At 44.9% G+C, this 18,262-nt stretch overlaps 1 protein-coding gene across 2 annotated transcripts in view; it reads right to left on the minus strand.

Annotated features, from left to right (window-relative positions):
* LOC141148141 (uromodulin-like) overlaps positions 1–18,262 on the minus strand; it is an 87,032-nt gene that overhangs the window by 15,403 nt on the left and 53,367 nt on the right. For both annotated transcript variants that reach the window (XM_073635328.1, XM_073635329.1), the window contains exons 12-15: positions 13,529–13,692; positions 9,239–9,481; positions 4,508–4,670; positions 281–374 (exon numbers count right to left, since the gene is read on the minus strand). In XM_073635328.1, coding sequence (XP_073491429.1) covers positions 281–374; positions 4,508–4,670; positions 9,239–9,481; positions 13,529–13,692 — 664 coding nt within the window. The remainder of the gene's footprint in view (positions 1–280; positions 375–4,507; positions 4,671–9,238; positions 9,482–13,528; positions 13,693–18,262) is intronic.

Consider the following 18,262-nt stretch of genomic DNA (forward strand, 5'->3'; position numbering starts at 1 on the left):
AGAGAGCAGAGTGAGTGTCTGAGCCAGAGGTGGTAGAACTGAGTTCCACCACGTTCCAGCTGAAAAAAGCCCTGGGTCTACTTCCTCGTGTAATTTACATTGTATAGAATCAGTGATGTCCAGGAGACATAGGACAACCTCCGTGTCTTCTGTCATCCTGGAATGATCTCTGTTATAGAAGGAGTTTTGGTACTATGGGATCATTTTGGGGCTTATTTCCAACAAGCAGATAAAAATCATCAAAGATAAGAATAACATAAGAATCCTATCACAAGTTTACCTTTTGATTTCCTAATTGGTCCAATTGTCAGCGTACCATCAAAACTTCTGGCAGATTTTGTTCCAGCACTTCGAGCCCCTGGTGGAGGACAGACCTAAAACAAACAAGCCCATTCAAAAATGAGGAACGGGTGACACAGGTTCATCAATATAAGATATTCTCTATGAATTCATCTTATTATTCACAGAGCTAAGCTGATGAGATAACGGAATGGAGCTCAGGTTCACACCTTATCACTTTCATATATGCAGAAAATAATTGGAAAATGTTGTGCACTGTATAGCCATAGATGTGGGTAAGTGGGTAGAGTCATGCAAATCATGAATGATTATCCATAAGCAGAGACCAAGCTCCTTGTTTTGGGGGATTTGTCCTGGAAGGGAAGTTGTATAAATACCTTCTGTTTCAAGAAGGCAATTCTGTATCTGTGTCAGGTCACCTGAGGCCAGGTGACAGATGCACACCATTGGGGTTGGGAGCGTACCGCTAAAGGTAGTGGACCCTTACGGCTGACTTCTGCGGAGGGAGCTCTGGGTGGTTCAGGAAAGCAAGTCCACTGGAGCATAAACACGGATCACACTGGGAGCTAGAGCATGAGATTCCCCAGGGTGCGGAGTCTAAGAGCCACCAGGTGTTCACTAGAGCCTCTAATGGTGAGGATGACCTTCGCTGCAACTGGCTCCAGGTCGTGGCCCCCCAGGGTTTCCCAGCTCACGCTCACGGAAGGCTATTGAAGGAAAGAGAGGAAGCAGCAGTCAAGGACAACTCGGGATAGTCAGGAGATAAGCCAAAAGGTCGGGGCAACGAGCAGACAAGGATAGACAGTAGAACACGCCAATGGTCGGGGTATGAAGCAGACAGGGATAGTCAAAAACAAGCCAAGGTCGGTAAAGAGAATCAGATGTAGAGCACACGGCAAGAAGCACACAGGAAGCCTAACACACAATATTGATCAGCAAGGCTTGACTTTCAGTGTACAGGTTAATATAGTGTTTTCTGTTAGAGGCTGGGGTGGAGCCATGCTTGAGGGAAGATTACTTAACCCCTTCAATACCGGGAACTTTCCTACCTTCCTGCTCAGGACAATTTTTCAGCTTTCAGCGCTGTCGCACTTTCAATGACAATTGGCTTTCCACAAAGGGACCATTCACCTTGCTACTGGAGACCACAGTGAGTGAACTGAGGCCAGTACCAGAACAGACTTCTCACCAACCGGACACAGTGAAGAAGTGGGAAAGCATCAGCAAGTGCCAAGTCAGGGATCCAGCAGAGAAGAAAGGGGGGGGGGAGGAGCCCTAGATTCATCCAAGCTAGGTTTTAGGGGTATATGGAGGGGGGTTCAGTGACCGACCTGCAGGTAACTACCTAAGTGGTTATACCCCTGATATCACAGGTGCCCTTTGTGAACTGACTCAACAGTACTTGGTCAGCAATCAAACAAAGGTTGTTCAATGGACCATATGGCATATATGAGAGAAAGAGGAGGGGGGAACTGAGAGGGAACCCCCAGGAAAAGATGGTCCGCTCAAGAACAGGCTGTTGTGAACCTAGATAACTTTTATTGTGTCAAAATAAATACAGTACAGAATTCCACAAACCATGTATTAAAAATAGGGCAGAAGTCCTATTGTGTGCAGGTGGCCACCAGAGACATTCCACATACATTCATCACTCATGCACTCGCACCCATATGATTGTATCAAAAGGAGACCCGGGTCTATACAATTACCACAAAGTCCTGAACAGGATATACTGTGTGAATACCAGGCCTTCGATATTTTCCTAATAAAGTGCAGGTGCTGATGATTGATGAGAAACCATAGAAATGTAATTCCAATACCCAAAAGAAAGGACAGGTGTCAAAACAGCAAATTGAAAAACTAGAAAATCCCAAATAGGTCAGTTCAATGACATCAAATGAGAGGGCTGTTTAGCATCTTATGCAAGGGAAGTAGACGGTGACCGGCCGTAGACATAGTACTTCCCCTGTGCTGGGGTACGTTTTAGCTCACCGTTTGATGTCTTCAGTGATGGGATGATGGAGCCCAGGAAGGTTGCCGGTGGCCACACCAGTGTGGCATAGAGGAGCGATCATGTAATGTGTTTGTCCGTCACCGGCGTAGATTTTCGCTTCGCGTCTAACCCATGTGCAGGTGGAACAGAGACCCCCACGCATCAATGAGAAAACCCCTTGACTTTGTGTAAATATCCTGATTGGACCTTGGATATCGGGTTGAGTCCTGCGGTGGACACTGAGACTGAGCGCTCCCCTAAACCATCTGACTGATCAAGCGTGGAGCGCCTGGACGTCTGAACCTTGTGACTCCCCGTACATCCCCTTGTGGCAGACCCGGAAGCGAAAATCTACGCCGGTGACGGACAAACACATTACATGATCGCTCCTCTATGCCACACTGGTGTGGCCACCGGCAACCTTCCTGGGCTCCATCATCCCATCACTGAAGACATCAAACGGTGAGCTAAAACGTACCCCAGCACAGGGGAAGTACTATGTCTACGGCCGGTCACCGTCTACTTCCCTTGCATAAGATGCTAAACAGCCCTCTCATTTGATGTCATTGAACTGACCTATTTGGGATTTTCTAGTTTTTCAATTTGCTGTTTTGACACCTGTCCTTTCTTTTGGGTATTGGAATTACATTTCTATGGTTTCTCATCAATCATCAGCATCTGCACTTTATTAGGAAAATATCGAAGGCCTGGTATTCACACAGTATATCCTGTTCAGGACTTTGTGGTAATTGTATAGACCCGGGTCTCCTTTTGATACAATCATATGGGTGCGAGTGCATGAGTGATGAATGTATGTGGAATGTCTCTGGTGGCCACCTGCACACAATAGGACTTCTGCCCTATTTTTAATACATGGTTTGTGGAATTCTGTACTGTATTTATTTTGACACAATAAAAGTTATCTAGGTTCACAACAGCCTGTTCTTGAGCGGACCATCTTTTCCTGGGGGTTCCCTCTCAGTTCCCCCCTCCTCTTTCTCTCAGGGATCCAGCAGAGGTGATGCTTGTGGAGTGCCAAGCCAGAGACCTAACGTGTCAGCAGGGGTTAAGCTTGAGGAGAATCAGTGAGTGCCAAGCCAGGGACCCAGCAGTGAGGAAGGGATGAGGCTTGAGGAAGATACTGAGTGCTACAGTGAAAGATCTCAAGGGATCCAGTGGCTAGTGGATCTGAAGTATAGTGAGAGAGACTGGGAGCTCGCTGAGTGTAGACCCACAGTGAGTGAGTGTGGGGTAAAGAGAACTGTTCATATTGCAGAAAGTTAAATACCTTTACCATTATTAACAGCTACAAGATTGTTGCCTATACAGAAGTGGTGTCCGGCTGGAGGCCTTCACCTGTATACCGGTCTACCAATAGAAGTCTCGGAGTCTGACATTTACCATTGCATCTACCTAAGGGTGCCCTGGCACTAATCCTCTCTCCCACCGTTCTGTTTAAGAGACAATAAATCTCTTTGCATTCAAACAGTGTCTGGCACCCACCCCTTTCATCTTGCATTACACCCACCATGCCTTGTGACCCACTCTACGCTGAAGGGTGTCAGCTGTCTTTAACTCTGGAGGTCACCATTGGGCTTCAGGGGCCCCGGGACTTTGCTACATAGAATGCTAAATGTTAAAATTGGTGATATCTTTAAATGTGGGTTTATTTTTTTATATGGCTGAGGTGGCCTTAGGTTGTTTGTTTGCGTAGCCTCCATTATCAAACAGAGTAGTCCGGGTTTGAGATCACCATTTTCCTGGGGAAACTCAATGAAAATGCCAACAATGATGAGCTCCTTGAAACCCAGATCAGACAAGCTGCTACATTTCTGATGTTTTGATTCTGCTGACTATATAATTTCAGGAATGTTTAGTATGTGGAGTGTCAAAGAGTTCATGAGCCGTCTTTGCCCGGCTCCTTAAATTGTATGATAACATTCGGGAGATTCAGTGATCGGCAAACTGATCATTTTTACTGATCCATTCATCATCAATAATCAATAAGTACCTGTCTGATTAAAAAAAAATCTGAGCTGCTTGAAAATATTACAGACTGAATGTACTTAGGCGATAAAAGCCATCACTCTGGGGAGGAGGTCATCATTTTGAGTGTAGGCCTCATTGTTTCAGGTATCCTGGTTATGGACTCCGGGACTAGACCAGCCTACTTATCTGCTCTAACCTTTTTTTTTATAGCTGGAAACGACTTACAGGTGCACAGGTTCCAGTACTGGAGTCACACAGGCTCACAGCACAGTGTAGGTACACTTCATTGTAGTTTCCAACAAATTTGAACATTTGCACAGAAAACCGCCCTTGTCTGGAGAGACCATTCTCGTCAACAGTTATAGTTTCATCTTGCAAGTTAGGACAGCTAAAAAAAAAAAAAAAAGCAAAAGTGAGATAAAAGGCCATTTCACAGATAATCACTTTATACACATTGTGCTTTATTCAGAGAACTGACAATGTACATAATGGTTTATAGCATTAAAGGGAAAGGCCAAACAGTTCTGGTACTTTCGTTTTGGATGGGCACAGGTGGGTTGAACAGCGGCTTCTCCTGTCTCTGGACACTTGTAGAGAGATCTCTGCACCCATGTGTAGCACCCTCCTAGGTAGGTGCTAGAAGAGAGTATCGTTTTTTTTGGTCTTTCTGCTTTCCAGGAAGATGGTCAGGTAAAAGGTAGAGTGCTCCCTGCCTACCAGGGAGCAGGATCTATTGGTTATGTCTCCTCATTGTACTCAGGTGCAGCTCAGCTTGTTCTGACTGCCCCCCACTGGTCCAATAGGGAGGCATATTGGACAGTGGAAGTGGAACTGGCAAGTGGGTGCACAGGCTTTGTTTCAGCCCTGGCAATTGGCAGAAGGAAAGTGTGGCATTGCATTGTGGGATACTGTATATAAGGCCAGAGTACGTGTGCTCAGAGTGAGTTGAGACGGGGGAACAGAGCCTAGGAGGGAGAGGGGCAGCTACGCTCTCCTCCGCGGAGGCCGTGTGGCCTTGGGTTGTTGACCCAGGGGCCTAGAGAGAGAGAAAAGTTTAACCCAGAGGTCCTGCAGAGCTGATTGGAAGGGAGACACCAGGAAGGAACTTATTCTGCCTACCATGAGTACAGATCTGTGTCTATGGGGACGGTCGAGTGAGGGCTGCTAGAGAGTGCCCTGAAGATAAATTAGTGCACCAAGTCTGCTTCTAGAGAGAGCAAGAAGACTTAACCCTTCCATACATGTGGCTGTATGGTTAAAGCTGTGTTACTGCTTCTACCACCAATCCGGTGAGGCCAAGTGAGAGTTGTCCTCATCCTTTGTGGATAGTTCTTGATGGAGTATCCCACTCATTCCTTTTCCCATCCAAGTTCCAAATAAATACAAAAAATCCAAATACCTTGGACTGGTCTTTGAGTAATGAGCAAACAGGAGTAAGGGCTGGAACAAGTAGGAGCCCTAACAAACAGCGGGAACCCCTGGCAACATAGAGGGGAAATCCTTAGCAACCAAATGGTAATCCCCCTAGCAACAGTGGATATCCTCAGCAACCAAGCAGGAAATCCTCAGCACCTAAGTGGGAACCTTCAGCATCTAAGGAGGGAATCCCCAGCACCTAAGTGGGAATCCTCAGCACCTAAGTGCAAATCCTCAGCACCTAAGTGGGAACACTCAACACCTAAGTGGGAAACCTCATCACCTAAGTGGGAATCCTCAGCACCTAAGTGGGAACCCTCAGCACCTAAGTAGAAATCCTCAGCACCTAAATTGGAATCCTCAACACCTAAGTGGGAATCCTCAGCAGCTAAGGAGGTAATCCTCAGCATCTAAGGAGGGAATCCTCAGCATCTAAGGAGGGAATCCTCAGCACCTAAGTGGGAACCTTAAGCACCTAAGTGGGAACCCTCAGCATCTAAGAAGGGAATCCACAGCATCTAAGGAGGGAATCCTCAGCACCTAAGTGGGAATCCTCAGCACCTAAGTGGGAATCCTCAGCACCTAAGTGGGAATCCTCAGCACCTAAGTGGGAATCCTCAGCATCTAAGGAGGGAATCCTCAGCACTTAAGTGGGAATCCTCAGCACCTAAGTGGGAATCCTCAGCACTTAAGCTAAGTGAAGCCTGATGAAGGAGCATGCTCCGAATGCAAAGCACCGCCCACAAACCCCGTTCCCGGAAGTGACAACATCACGAAGCATTGCCGATCCACGTTCCAGCCTTCCGGAAGCGCTGTGAGCATACAGTGCAACCGGATAGAAGCCGGACACCTGCTTCCACCAGCCAGTGATGCTTAGCACCGTTTAAAACCTATATACAACCTATGTTTCATATACCCATGCTGGAAATTACCGCTCTCTTGTGAGTGTTTTTATTATTACCTTTTATAATTAAAAAGTTATAAACTTGCTGCATTTAGAGGGCACCGTTCTTTGTCCCTTCCTAAGTGGGAACCCTCAGCATCTAAGGAGGGAGTCCTCAGCATCTAAGGAGGGAATCCTAAGCACCTAAGTGGGAATCCTCAGTAGGGATAAGCTTTATGTTTGGGTCGAACATGAGTTCGGCTCGAACATTGGCTATTCGCCCATTCGCCGAATAGCGAACAATTTGGGGTGTTCGCGGCAAATTCGAACACCCTTTAAAAGTCTATGGGAGAAATCAAAAGTGCTAATTTTAAAGGTTAATATGCAAGTTGTTGTCATAAAAAGTGTTTGGGGACCCGGGTCCTGCCCCAGGGGACATGTATCAATGCAAAAAAAGTTTTAAAAACGGGCGTTTTTTCGGGAGCAGTGATTTTAATAATTCTTAAAGTGAAACAATAATAGTGAAATATTCCTTTAAATTTTGTACCTGGGGGGTGTCTATAGTATGTCTGTAAAGGGGCGCATGTTTCCCGTGTTTACAACAGTCCGAGAGCAAAATGACATTTCTAAAGGAAAAAAGTAATTTAAAAGTACTCGCGGCTGTAATGAATTGTCGGTCCCGGCAATACACATAAAAGTCATTGAAAAAAACGGCATGGGATTCCACCCAGTCCATTACCAGGCCCTTTAGGTCTGGTATGAAAATTAAGGGGGAACCCCGAACCAAAATTAAAAAGAAAAAAATTGCGTAGGGGTCCCCCCAAATTCCATACCAGGCCCAGGGGAACCCGTGCCAAAATAAAAAAAAAATGGCGTGGGGGCCCCCCTCAAAATCCATACTGCACACTTCAGGTCTGGTATGGATTTTAAGGGGAACCCCGTGCCAAAATTAAAAAAAAAAATTTTGGGTCCCCCTAAAAATCTATACCAGACCCTTATCCAAGCACCCAACCTGGCAGGCCGCAGGAAAAGAGGGGGGATGAGAGAGCGCCCCCCTCCTGAACCGTACATGGCCACATGCCCTCAACATGGGGAGGGTGCTTTGGGGGTAGTCCCCCAAAGCACCTTGACCCCATGTTGATGGGGACAAGGGCCTCATCCCCACAACCCTTGCCCGGTGGTTATTTGGGTCTGCGGGCGGGGGCTTATCGGAATCTGGAAGTCCCCTTTAACAAGGGGACCCCCAGATCCTGGCCTCCCCCTTGTATGAAATGGTAACCTGGTACAAATGTACCCCTACCTACCCCTACCCCCTGTGTCTTGTCATTTTTACCATTATGACACTTTTTTTGTGAAATGGTAGGGGTACATTTGTACCCGGTTACCATTTCACACAGGGGGGAGGCCGGGATCCTCGGGTCCCCTTCTTAAAGGGGGCTTTCAGATTCCGACAAGCCCCCTGCCCACAGACCCCCATAACCGCCAGGCAAGGGTTGTGGGGATGATGCCCTTGTCCCCATCAACATGGGGACAAGGGGCTTTGGGGGGCCACTCCAAAGCACCCTTCCCATGTTGAGGGCATGTGGCCTGGTACGGTTTAGGGGGGTGCTCTCTCGCCCCCCCCTCTTTTCCTGCAGCCTGCCAATTTGCATGCTCGGATAAGGGTCTGGTATGGATTTAGAGTGGGACCCCCACGCCATTTTTTTAAATTTTGGCGCGGGGTTTCCCTTAATATCCATACCAGACCTGAAGGGCCTGGTATGGAATTTGGAGGGACCCCCATGCAATTTTTTTAAAATTTTGGTTCGGGGTTCCCTTTAATATTCATACCAGACCCAAAGGGCCTGGTAATGGACTGTGGGGGAATCCCATGCTGTTTTTTCAATGACATTCATGTGTATTGCCGGACCGACAATTCATTATAGCTGCGAGTAGTTTTAAATGACTTTTTTTCCCTTAGAAATGTAATTTTGCTCTCTGTTGTAAACACGGGAAACATGCGCCCCTTTACAGGCATACTATAGACGAAATTTAAAGGAATATTACACTTTTATAGTTTCACTTTAAGCATCATTAAAATCACTCCTCTCGAATGAACGGCCGTTTTTAAAACTTTTTTTTGCATTGATCCATGTCCCCTGGGGCAGGACCCAGGTCCCCAAACACTTTTTATGACAATAACTTGCGTATAAGCCTTTAAAATTAGCATTTTTGAATATTCATGTTCGTGTCCCATAGACTTTAACGGTGTTCACGTGTTCAAACAAATTTTTTGCCTGTTCGCATGTTCTGCTGCGAACCCAACCGAGGGGTGCTCAGCTCATCCCTAATCCTCAGCACCTAAGTGGGAACTCTCAGCACCTAAGTGGGAATCCTCAGCACCTAAGTGGGAACCCCTTAGCATCTAAGTGGGAACCATTGGCACCCAGCTGCAGGTAACCAGGGAGAGACCTATGAAGCCAACACTCAGCAAGCCCTATGGGGACTTGCTGAATGTTTTTTCCTCCTTATTAATCAGTCATGGGGATCCAAGTCTGCTGCCCATGTTTTATGGGAGTAAACCAATGTTGGTTCACAGATCCCTCATCTATCACTCCTGGTCATGGAGAAGGAAATGTCGGGTGTCAGTAGATGGAGCTTATCACATCTAAATTTACCTGTTTTGAATGATGTAGTATTTCAGGAGGTCATTTGCATTATATGTTGGCGTAGCGTAGCAGTTCTTCATCACCAGAACAAAATTTGATGTGCCTCCTCTAAAAAACACTCCAACATACAGGAAATTATCTGTGGACAGGGTAAGGGATGATCCAGTGTATGGTTTCGTGTAGCCGCTATCTTGGAAGAGAGCCATGATGACCTCGAACTGTCCTGTCCCCGTAACTGTGATATTTATAGAGCTGCATTTCCAATAGAAAAAAAAATGATAAACAACAATTAAATATACAATACTAATAATTTAAATGACAGCAAAAAAGCAAGCTGATAAAGAATGGAAAGGATAGAAGGAGTGAAATTAGAAGGGTTTAATCTTAGTTACAGACAATAAAGCAGTACATAGGAACTCTGCACAACTGTAGGATAGAAGATAATGGCCTAACCACAGATCATACCGCAGAAAAATGACGGTCACGTGACTATTCTGAGCCAGCATGGCTGACACTTGCCTTCTTTTGCTGATCTTTCACAAGATACTACCCTGACCCAAAAGGAACTTGTCTCTAGCACCATAATCCTCTGCATTAATAAGGTGGCATGCAAGTGGGGACGCCCCACCAAATTGCTTATTATGAAACTTCGTGCCTCACACATCGTTACGTTAGTAGCTGAAGGCCTTTGTTTTTATCATCAGTGGGGTCTCATTCCTCCTAAAGGAATAATCTCCTTCACCAAAATCTCCTTCAGATAGGTGTTTCTCATCTTGGGGACCTAAAGCAGGATGACCGGTGTGTACGTGCTGGTGTACAGTACCTTCTTAGTTTATCATTACTAATGACTGTTCACCAGTGGCGGCTGGTGCTCAATTTTTTTTTTGGGGGGTGGAACAGTGAAAAAATTTGGCCCAACACCCCCCCATCGCTCGATCGCCCGTCGCCCACCAGGCCGTCTGCCAGCACCAAACTTACCCCATCCAGGTTGCGGCTTCGGTGGCTTTCCCCCTGCATCTCCTCCCGAGTCCCGGCAGTCGCTTCTCCTCCCGACCAATCGGGTCTTAGGACTCCCAGCTAATAGGGTCTTAGGACTCCCGGCCAGTTGGATCTCAGGACCCCCTGACTGGCCGGGGGGGGAGAAGCAGTAAGACATTAGCGACTATTAATTTGGTAATGTCACACAAGTGGGTGGGCTTGGGGCGCAGTGCTCTAATCATGTGCTTAAAAAACAAACAATGAAATCCATGTGTCCAGCTCCCTGCATGGAGATTAGTGGCCGGGCGCATGGATTAAAGGGGGCGGTGCCCCTGCACCCCTTATGAGCAGCTGCCACTGCTGTTCACATAAGCTGTTATGTTTATTACCATTTATTACTGGCAGTTTCAATATTTCTTCATATACCTGGTCCTGGACAGACTGCGGTTTATTTAATAAAGCTAGAGAGGGCAAAATTAGTCATAATTCTGGACAGAAACCAATCAGCTTCCAGGTTTTATTGCTAAAGCTTAAAGTGATTGTACCCCGATCCTCCTTTTTTGGGGTCCTCCCCCAATGGAGCTCCTGGCTCCTCCTCGAGTGCCCCCTGGGGGCGGGGCACCCTTGCAGATGCGCTCCCGAGTCCTGCTGCTGCGTCCATTGACACAGAGAGCAGAACTCGCCCCCACCGCCCGGCTCCTGTGTCACTGGATTTGATTGGCAGCAGTGGGAGCCAATGGCCTACCTCCCAACAGTGCCAGATTGGGCGGGACTTTCCTGCTTTGACATCTTTGTCCCGCTAACCCGCCATATAGGTGATTTGTCCTGCATAATGCTGTTGACTACAAGCTAATTTTTCTCTCAATAGGACCTGCAGCAGTGTGCACATCCAGTACAGCCAGGGATTGACTAGCAAGTCAGCTGGATGTGCCCTTTGCAGCCCCAATGAGAGACTTGACCTGTCAAAAAGAGAGTGTGATGTTGGGTAGGGGCGGGACTTCTTCCCAGACCCGCCCCTCTGTCAAACCAGTGCATAGCAAAAGAGCCGGTGGCACGACACTGGCATTCATACATTGCTGGCCGGGACAGAGTTGCAGAGGGTCAGGATCAGCTGTCTAGGATTTTTTCAGCCTCCATTAGCCCTGCACTCACAGGCAGCTCACCACTTTCACTTAAACACAGAAGCCTGACTTCTGTATTTGAAAGTGAAAGTAACAGCTCCTTCAACAGCCTCTCTGCTCTGCAGTCTGCACTAAAGTCGGGACAGGAGGGGGGGTGAGCTGTCCCCCTAATCCTTATCTCATTCCTGCTCCAGGAGCCGAAGATACCCAGTGCACTGAAATGAGAAGGAAGCTGTGGCTGCACTGGATAGAAGACATCAACAGAAAGGTGCTACTTTTACAAAAGTGTGTGTTATGTGTGTGTGTGTGTTTTATGTATGTGTGTTATGTATGTGTGTGTGTGTTATGCATGTGGGTGTATGGTATGTGTGTGTATTATGTATGTGTGTGTGTGTGTGTCTTATGCATGTGTGTGTATGGTATGTGTGTGTGTTATGTATGTGTGTGTGTGTCTTATGTATGTGTGTGTATGGTATGTGTGTGTGTTATGTATGTGTGTGTGTGTGTGTCTTATGCATGTGTGTGTATGGTATGTGTGTGTGTTATGTATGTGTGTGTGTGTCTTATGTATGTGTGTGTATGGTATGTGTGTGTGTTATGTATGTGTGTGTGTGTGTTATGCATGTGTGTGTATGGTATGTGTGTGTATTATGTATGTGTGTGTGTCTTATGTATGTGTGTGTATGGTATGTGTGTGTGTTATGTATGTGTGTGTGTCTTATGTATGTGTGTGTAGGGTATGTGTGTGTTATGTATGTGTGTGTATGGTATGTGTGTGTTATGTATGTGTGTGTATGGTATGTGTTTGTTATGTATGTGTGTGTATGGTATGTGTGTGTTATGTATGTGTGTGTATGGTATGTGTTTGTTATGTATGTGTGTGTATGGTATGTGTGTGTATTATGTATGTGTGTGTGTGTGTTATGCATGTGTGTGTATGGTATGTGTGTGTATTATGTATGTGTGTCTTATGTATGTGTGTGTATGGTATTTGTGTGTGTTATGTATGTGTGTGTGTGTCTTATGTATGTGTGTGTATGGTATGTGTGTGTTATGTATGTGTGTGTGTGTGTGTCTTATGTATGTGTGTGTGTGGTATGTGTGTGTGTTATGTATGTGTGTGTGTGTCTTATGTATGTGTGTGTGTGGTATGTGTGTGTGTTATGTATGTGTGTGTGTGTCTTATGTATGTGTGTGTGTGGTATGTGTGTGTGTTATGTATGTGTGTGTGTGTGTTATGCATGTGTGTGTATGGTATGTGTGTGTTATGTATGTGTGTGTGTGTCTTATGCATGTGTGTGTATGGTATGTGTGTGTGTTATGTATGTGTGTGTCTTATGTATGTGTGTGTATGGTATGTGTGTGTATTATGTATGTGTGTGTGTGTGTGTTATGCATGTGTGTGTATGGTATGTGTGTGTATTATGTATGTGTGTGTGTGTCTTATGTATGTGTGTGTATGGTATTTGTGTGTGTTATGTATGTGTGTGTGTGTCTTATGTATGTGTGTGTAGGGTATGTGTGTGTTATGTATGTGTGTGTGTGTTATGTATGTGTGTGTATGGTATGTGTGTGTTATGTATGTGTGTGTATGGTATGTGTGTGTTATGTATGTGTGTGTATGGTATGTGTGTGTATGTGTGTGTTACGTATGTGTGTGTGTGTTATATGTGCGTGTATGGTATGTGTGTGTTATGTATGTGTGTGTGTTATGTATGTGTGTGTGTGTGTGTTATATGTGTGTTATGTGTGTGTTATGTATGTGTGTGTTATGTGTGTGTTATGTATGTGTGTGTTATGTATGTGTGTGTGTTATATGTGTGTGTGTGTGTAGGGAGGGGGGGTTCAGAGGGTATAGTTGAGGAAAAGGGCAATAGTGAGATGTGGATGGATGACTGCACTTTGTACCTAGCGCTCTTGAACCCTTGCACTCTGTACATAACGCACTCCAGAACCATGCACTGTGCCTAACACTCTCCTGCACTCTTGCAGCCAATGGCACTCTGCCATTGGCTTCCAGCGCTGATCGGATGCTGGTTTTCCAACCTGCCTGTTCGATAAAAGCCAGTCATTGGACCAGCTTCTGTTGGACAAACTGCTGTACAAACGTGACCATCCAAAACTGGCCGATATCTGGCCTGTGTGTGCCGCCTTAAAGCTGAAGCCAAGTTACTAAGCAGTCGTTCATTTATTTTTTTACCTGAGGATCGGTATCAGAGTTATATTCAGACTGGTCGTCATATCCAGCGGATAGACACACAGAAGGGTTATATGAATTGGATTTTTCCTTATGATTATTGCACCGGGTTTCTCCACTTCAATGGTGATCAGAGTCTTATACGTGACATGGGTAGCATTTATTTCCTTTATAGAAACAAAAAAATGTTAAAAAAAACAAAATTTTTTTTATTATTTATTGTTTTATATATTTTCTCCTCCAACACAAATTCTATATAATGTCAACTAGTCACATGGGATGGGGCGATGGGAATATCCACTTTGCCCCCTTCCTGACCAGCGCTGCGTCGCTTTAACTGACAATTGCGCGGTCGTGCGACGTTGCACCCAAGCGAAATTGATGTCCTTTTTTCCCCAAAAATAGAGCTTTCTTTTGGTGGTATTTGATCACCTCTGCGGTTTTTATTTTTTGCTCTATTAACAAAAAAAAAGAGCGACAATTTTGAAAAAAAAAAAAAAACACAATATCTTGTACTTTTTGCTATAATAAATATCCCAAAAAATAAATTAAAAAAAACCTAATTTCTCCATCAGTTTAGGCCGATACGTATTCTTCTACATATTTTTGGTAAAAAAAAAAAAATCGCAATAAGCGTATATTAATTGGTTTGTGCAAAAGTTATAGTATCTACAAAATAGGGGATAGAATTGTCATTTTTATTATAATTTTTTTTTTTACTAGTAATGGTGGTGATCTGTGATTTTTATTGGGACTGCAACATTTCGGCGGACAAATTGGACACTTTTGACAATTTTTTGGGACCAGTGACATTTATACAGCGATCAGTGCTAAAAATAGCCACTGATTACTGTAAAAATGTCACTGGCAGTGAGGGGGTTAACACTGGGGGGAGGCGATCGAGGGGTAAATGTGTTCCCTAGGTGTGTTCTAACTGTGGGGGGGAGGGGGCTGACTGGGGGAGGAGAGAGATCGGTGTTCCTATATACTAGGAAGACACAATCTGTCTCCTCTCCCCTGACAGAACGTGGATCTGTTCTGTTCACACGCACAGATCCACATTTCTGCTCTGTCACGAGCAATCGCGGGTGCCTGGCGGACATTGCGGCCGTCGGGCACGCGTACCGGCTCCGGGGACACGCGGTGGGCGCGCGCCTGCTAGATTGTCTTAAAGGAGCGACGTACACCTAAGGAGATTTGCGCAACTGTGCCAACCTGCTGCAGTATAACTGCAGCGGCTGGTCGGCTAGCGGTTTTGTACACCTATTTAGGGTTATAACCTTTGTCAGTTTATGGCAAAAAAAAAATAGACGAATTGCTGAGTGTCAGGGAGTCATAGGCACCACATCCCTTGACCACTTTTGGACCGCCTTCCGCACATATACTGCGGCAAGGCGGCCCGGCAGCGCAAAAAAACAATGTACCTGCACGGTGCTTCATGCAGTAGCCTCTGGGGGGCGCAGGCACGCGCTGATTGGACAGTAGAAATTTATTGTGTTCCAAATTCATTTTTTTAAACAAATTTCAACCGATCCATTCATTCAGAAATATCCGAATTAACGAAAACCCGTATAACAAATTTTTCTGAATATTTATAAATTCGAATTTTCTAATTTTTCAAATTCGAAATTTGAAAGTTCCTAAATTTTGAAGATTCGTAAATTTGTAAATTCGGAAATTCAGAAATTCGAAAATTCTGAAATTCAGAAATTCAGAATTTGAAAAATCTGAAAACCCACACATTTTAAAATCTGAAATAATAACTAACTCATAATAACTTGACTATTAAATTACTATTAAATTATACAGTAGGTGTTGGAATTTCCTTTCGAATTTGGCTGTTAGTGAACGAATACGAATTTATACGAAGTTACAAATTATCCGAAATAACGAACGCTGCATCTAAACGAATGGAGCGCAAAGAATTCATAATAATAAATAACGATAATAATAATAAAAACTTTTTATTCTTATTATTATTTATTATTAATTTGTTCCGTTCAATTTGTTTAGATACAGCATTCATTATTTCGGATAATTTGTAACTTCGTATAAATTCGTATTCGTGACGTTCACTAACAGCCAAATTTAAAAGGAAATTCCAATACCTAGAATTTAATAGTTAGTTATTCTTTCAAATTTTCGGATTTTTTTTCTTATTTTCGGATTTTCAAATATATGAATTTTCGAATTTACGAATTTACAAATTTTCAAATGACCTGCAAAGAAAAAAACAAAAAACGAATGAAATGAAAATGAACACATTTTTTAGCAGTGCACATGTCCATTGGACAGGGGGGGGAGCCAATCGTCAGGTCCAGCAGACGCTGTGTCCGCCGGCCACCCGCAATCGTTCCTCAGCACGGCAATCTGCCTATGTAAAGAAGGCAGACCACCGTTCTGGCAGGGAAGAAGATAGAGATCTAAGCAGGAACACAAATCTCTGTGTTCACCCAGTCAGAGCACCTCCCCCACACAGTTATAAAGCACCCCCTAGGGACACATTTAACCCTTTGATCGCCCCTGATGTTAACCCCTTTCTCAGCCAGTGTCATTAGTACAGTGACAGTGCATAGTTTAAGCACTGATCACTGTTTTAGTGTCACTGGTCCCCAAAAAGTGTCAAAAGTGTCGGTTAGGTGTCAGATTTGTCCGCCGCAATGTTGCAGCCCTGCTAAAAATCGATGATCGCCACCATTTCTAGTAAAAAAAAATAATTTTAAGTAATAAAAATTATATAAATTCTGTAAATCTGTCCCATAGTTTGTAGACGTGATAACTTTTGCGCAAACCAATCAATATACGCTTATTGGGATTTTTTACAAAAAGTATTTAGCAGAATACAAATTGGCCTAAATTGATGAATACATTTGATTTTTTTATATTTTTTATTGGATGTTTTATAGCAGAAAGTAAAAAATATTGTTTTTTTTACTTTAGCTCCCTTATTATCTCCTCCCAGGACCTCCTGCTTTCTACCTCCCTTGTTATCTCCTCCCATGGCGTCCTGCTTTCTACCTCCCTTATTATCTCCTCCCAGGACCTCCTGCTTTCTACCTCCCTTATTATCTCCTCCCAGGACCTCCTGCTTTCTACCTCCCTTATTATCTCCTCCCAGGACCTCCTGCTTTCTAGCTCCCTTGTTATCTCCTCCCATGGCGTCCTGCTTTCTACCTCCCTTATTATCTCCTCCCAGGACCTCCTACTTTCTACCTCCCTTATTATCTCCTCCCAGGACCTCCTGCTTTCTAGCTCCCTTATTATCTCCTCCCAGGACCTCTTGCTTTCTACCTCCCTTATTATCTCCTCCCAGGACCTCCTGCTTTCTAGCTCCCTTATTATCTCCTCCCAGGACCTCCTGCTTTCTAGCTCCCTTATTATCTCCTCCCAGGACCTCCTGCTTTCTAGCTCCCTTATTATCTCCTCCCAGGACCTCCTACTTTCTAGCTCCCTTATTATCTCCTCCCAGGACCTCCTGCTTTCTAGCTCCCTTATTATCTCCTCCCAGGACCTCCTGCTTTCTAGCTCCCTTGTTATCTCCTCCCATGGCGTCCTGCTTTCTAGCTCCCTTATTATCTCCTCCCAGGACCTCCTGCTTTCTACCTCCCTTATTATCTCCTCCCAGGACCTCCTGCTTTCTAGCTCCCTTATTATCTCCTCCCAGGACCTCCTGCTTTCTAGCTCCCTTGTTATCTCCTCCCATGGCGTCCTGCTTTCTAGCTCCCTTATTATCTCCTCCCAGGACCTCTTGCTTTCTACCTCCCTTATTATCTCCTCCCAGGACCTCCTGCTTTCTAGCTCCCTTATTATCTCCTCCCAGGACCTCCTGCTTTCTAGCTCCCTTGTTATCTCCTCCCATGGCGTCCTGCTTTCTACCTCCCTTATTATCTCCTCCCAGGACCTCCTGCTTTTTACCTCCCTTATTATCTCCTCCCAGGACCTCCTGCTTTCTAGCTCCCTTATTATCTCCTCCCAGGACCTCCTGCTTTCTAGCTCCCTTATTATCTCCTCCCAGGACCTCCTGCTTTCTAGCTCCCTTATTATCTCCTCCCAGGACCTCCTGCTTTCTAGCTCCCTTGCTATCTCCTCCCAGGACCTCCTGCTTTCAAGCTCCCTTATTATCTCCTCCCAGGACCTCCTGCTTTCAAGCTCCCTTATTATCTCCTCCCAGGACCTCCTACTTTCTAGCTCCCTTATTATCTCCTCCCAGGACCTCCTACTTTCTAGCTCCCTTATTATCTCCTCCCAGGACCTCCTACTTTCTAGCTCCCTTATTATCTCCTCCCAGGACCTCCTACTTTCTAGCTCCCTTATTATCTCCTCCCAGGACCTCCTACTTTCTAGCTCCCTTATTATCTCCTCCCAGGACCTCCTACTTTCTAGCTCCCTTATTATCTCCTCCCAGGACCTTCTGCTTTCAAGCTCCCTTATTATCTCCTCCCAGGACCTTCTGCTTTCAAGCTCCCTTTTTATCTCCTCCCAGTATGTCCGGTCAGTTCCTACCCATCCATCTTTAGGGCACCCTTGAAAACTAATTTTTTGAGGGAAGCCTACCCCATCTCCATCAGATCATCCCCCGCAGCTATTACCTTTTGTAGTACCTCACCCTCACTTTAGATTTTAAACTACATGACCAGGGCCCTCCTATTCCTTCTATATTTAACTATATTTTAACTGTACTGTCTATCTTTATATTGTACATAATCATTAATATTAATATTAGTACAAACTAGACAA

The sequence above is a fragment of the Aquarana catesbeiana genome, linkage group LG06, assembly GCF_042186555.1.
Source record: "Aquarana catesbeiana isolate 2022-GZ linkage group LG06, ASM4218655v1, whole genome shotgun sequence".
NCBI lineage: Eukaryota > Metazoa > Chordata > Amphibia > Anura > Ranidae > Aquarana > Aquarana catesbeiana.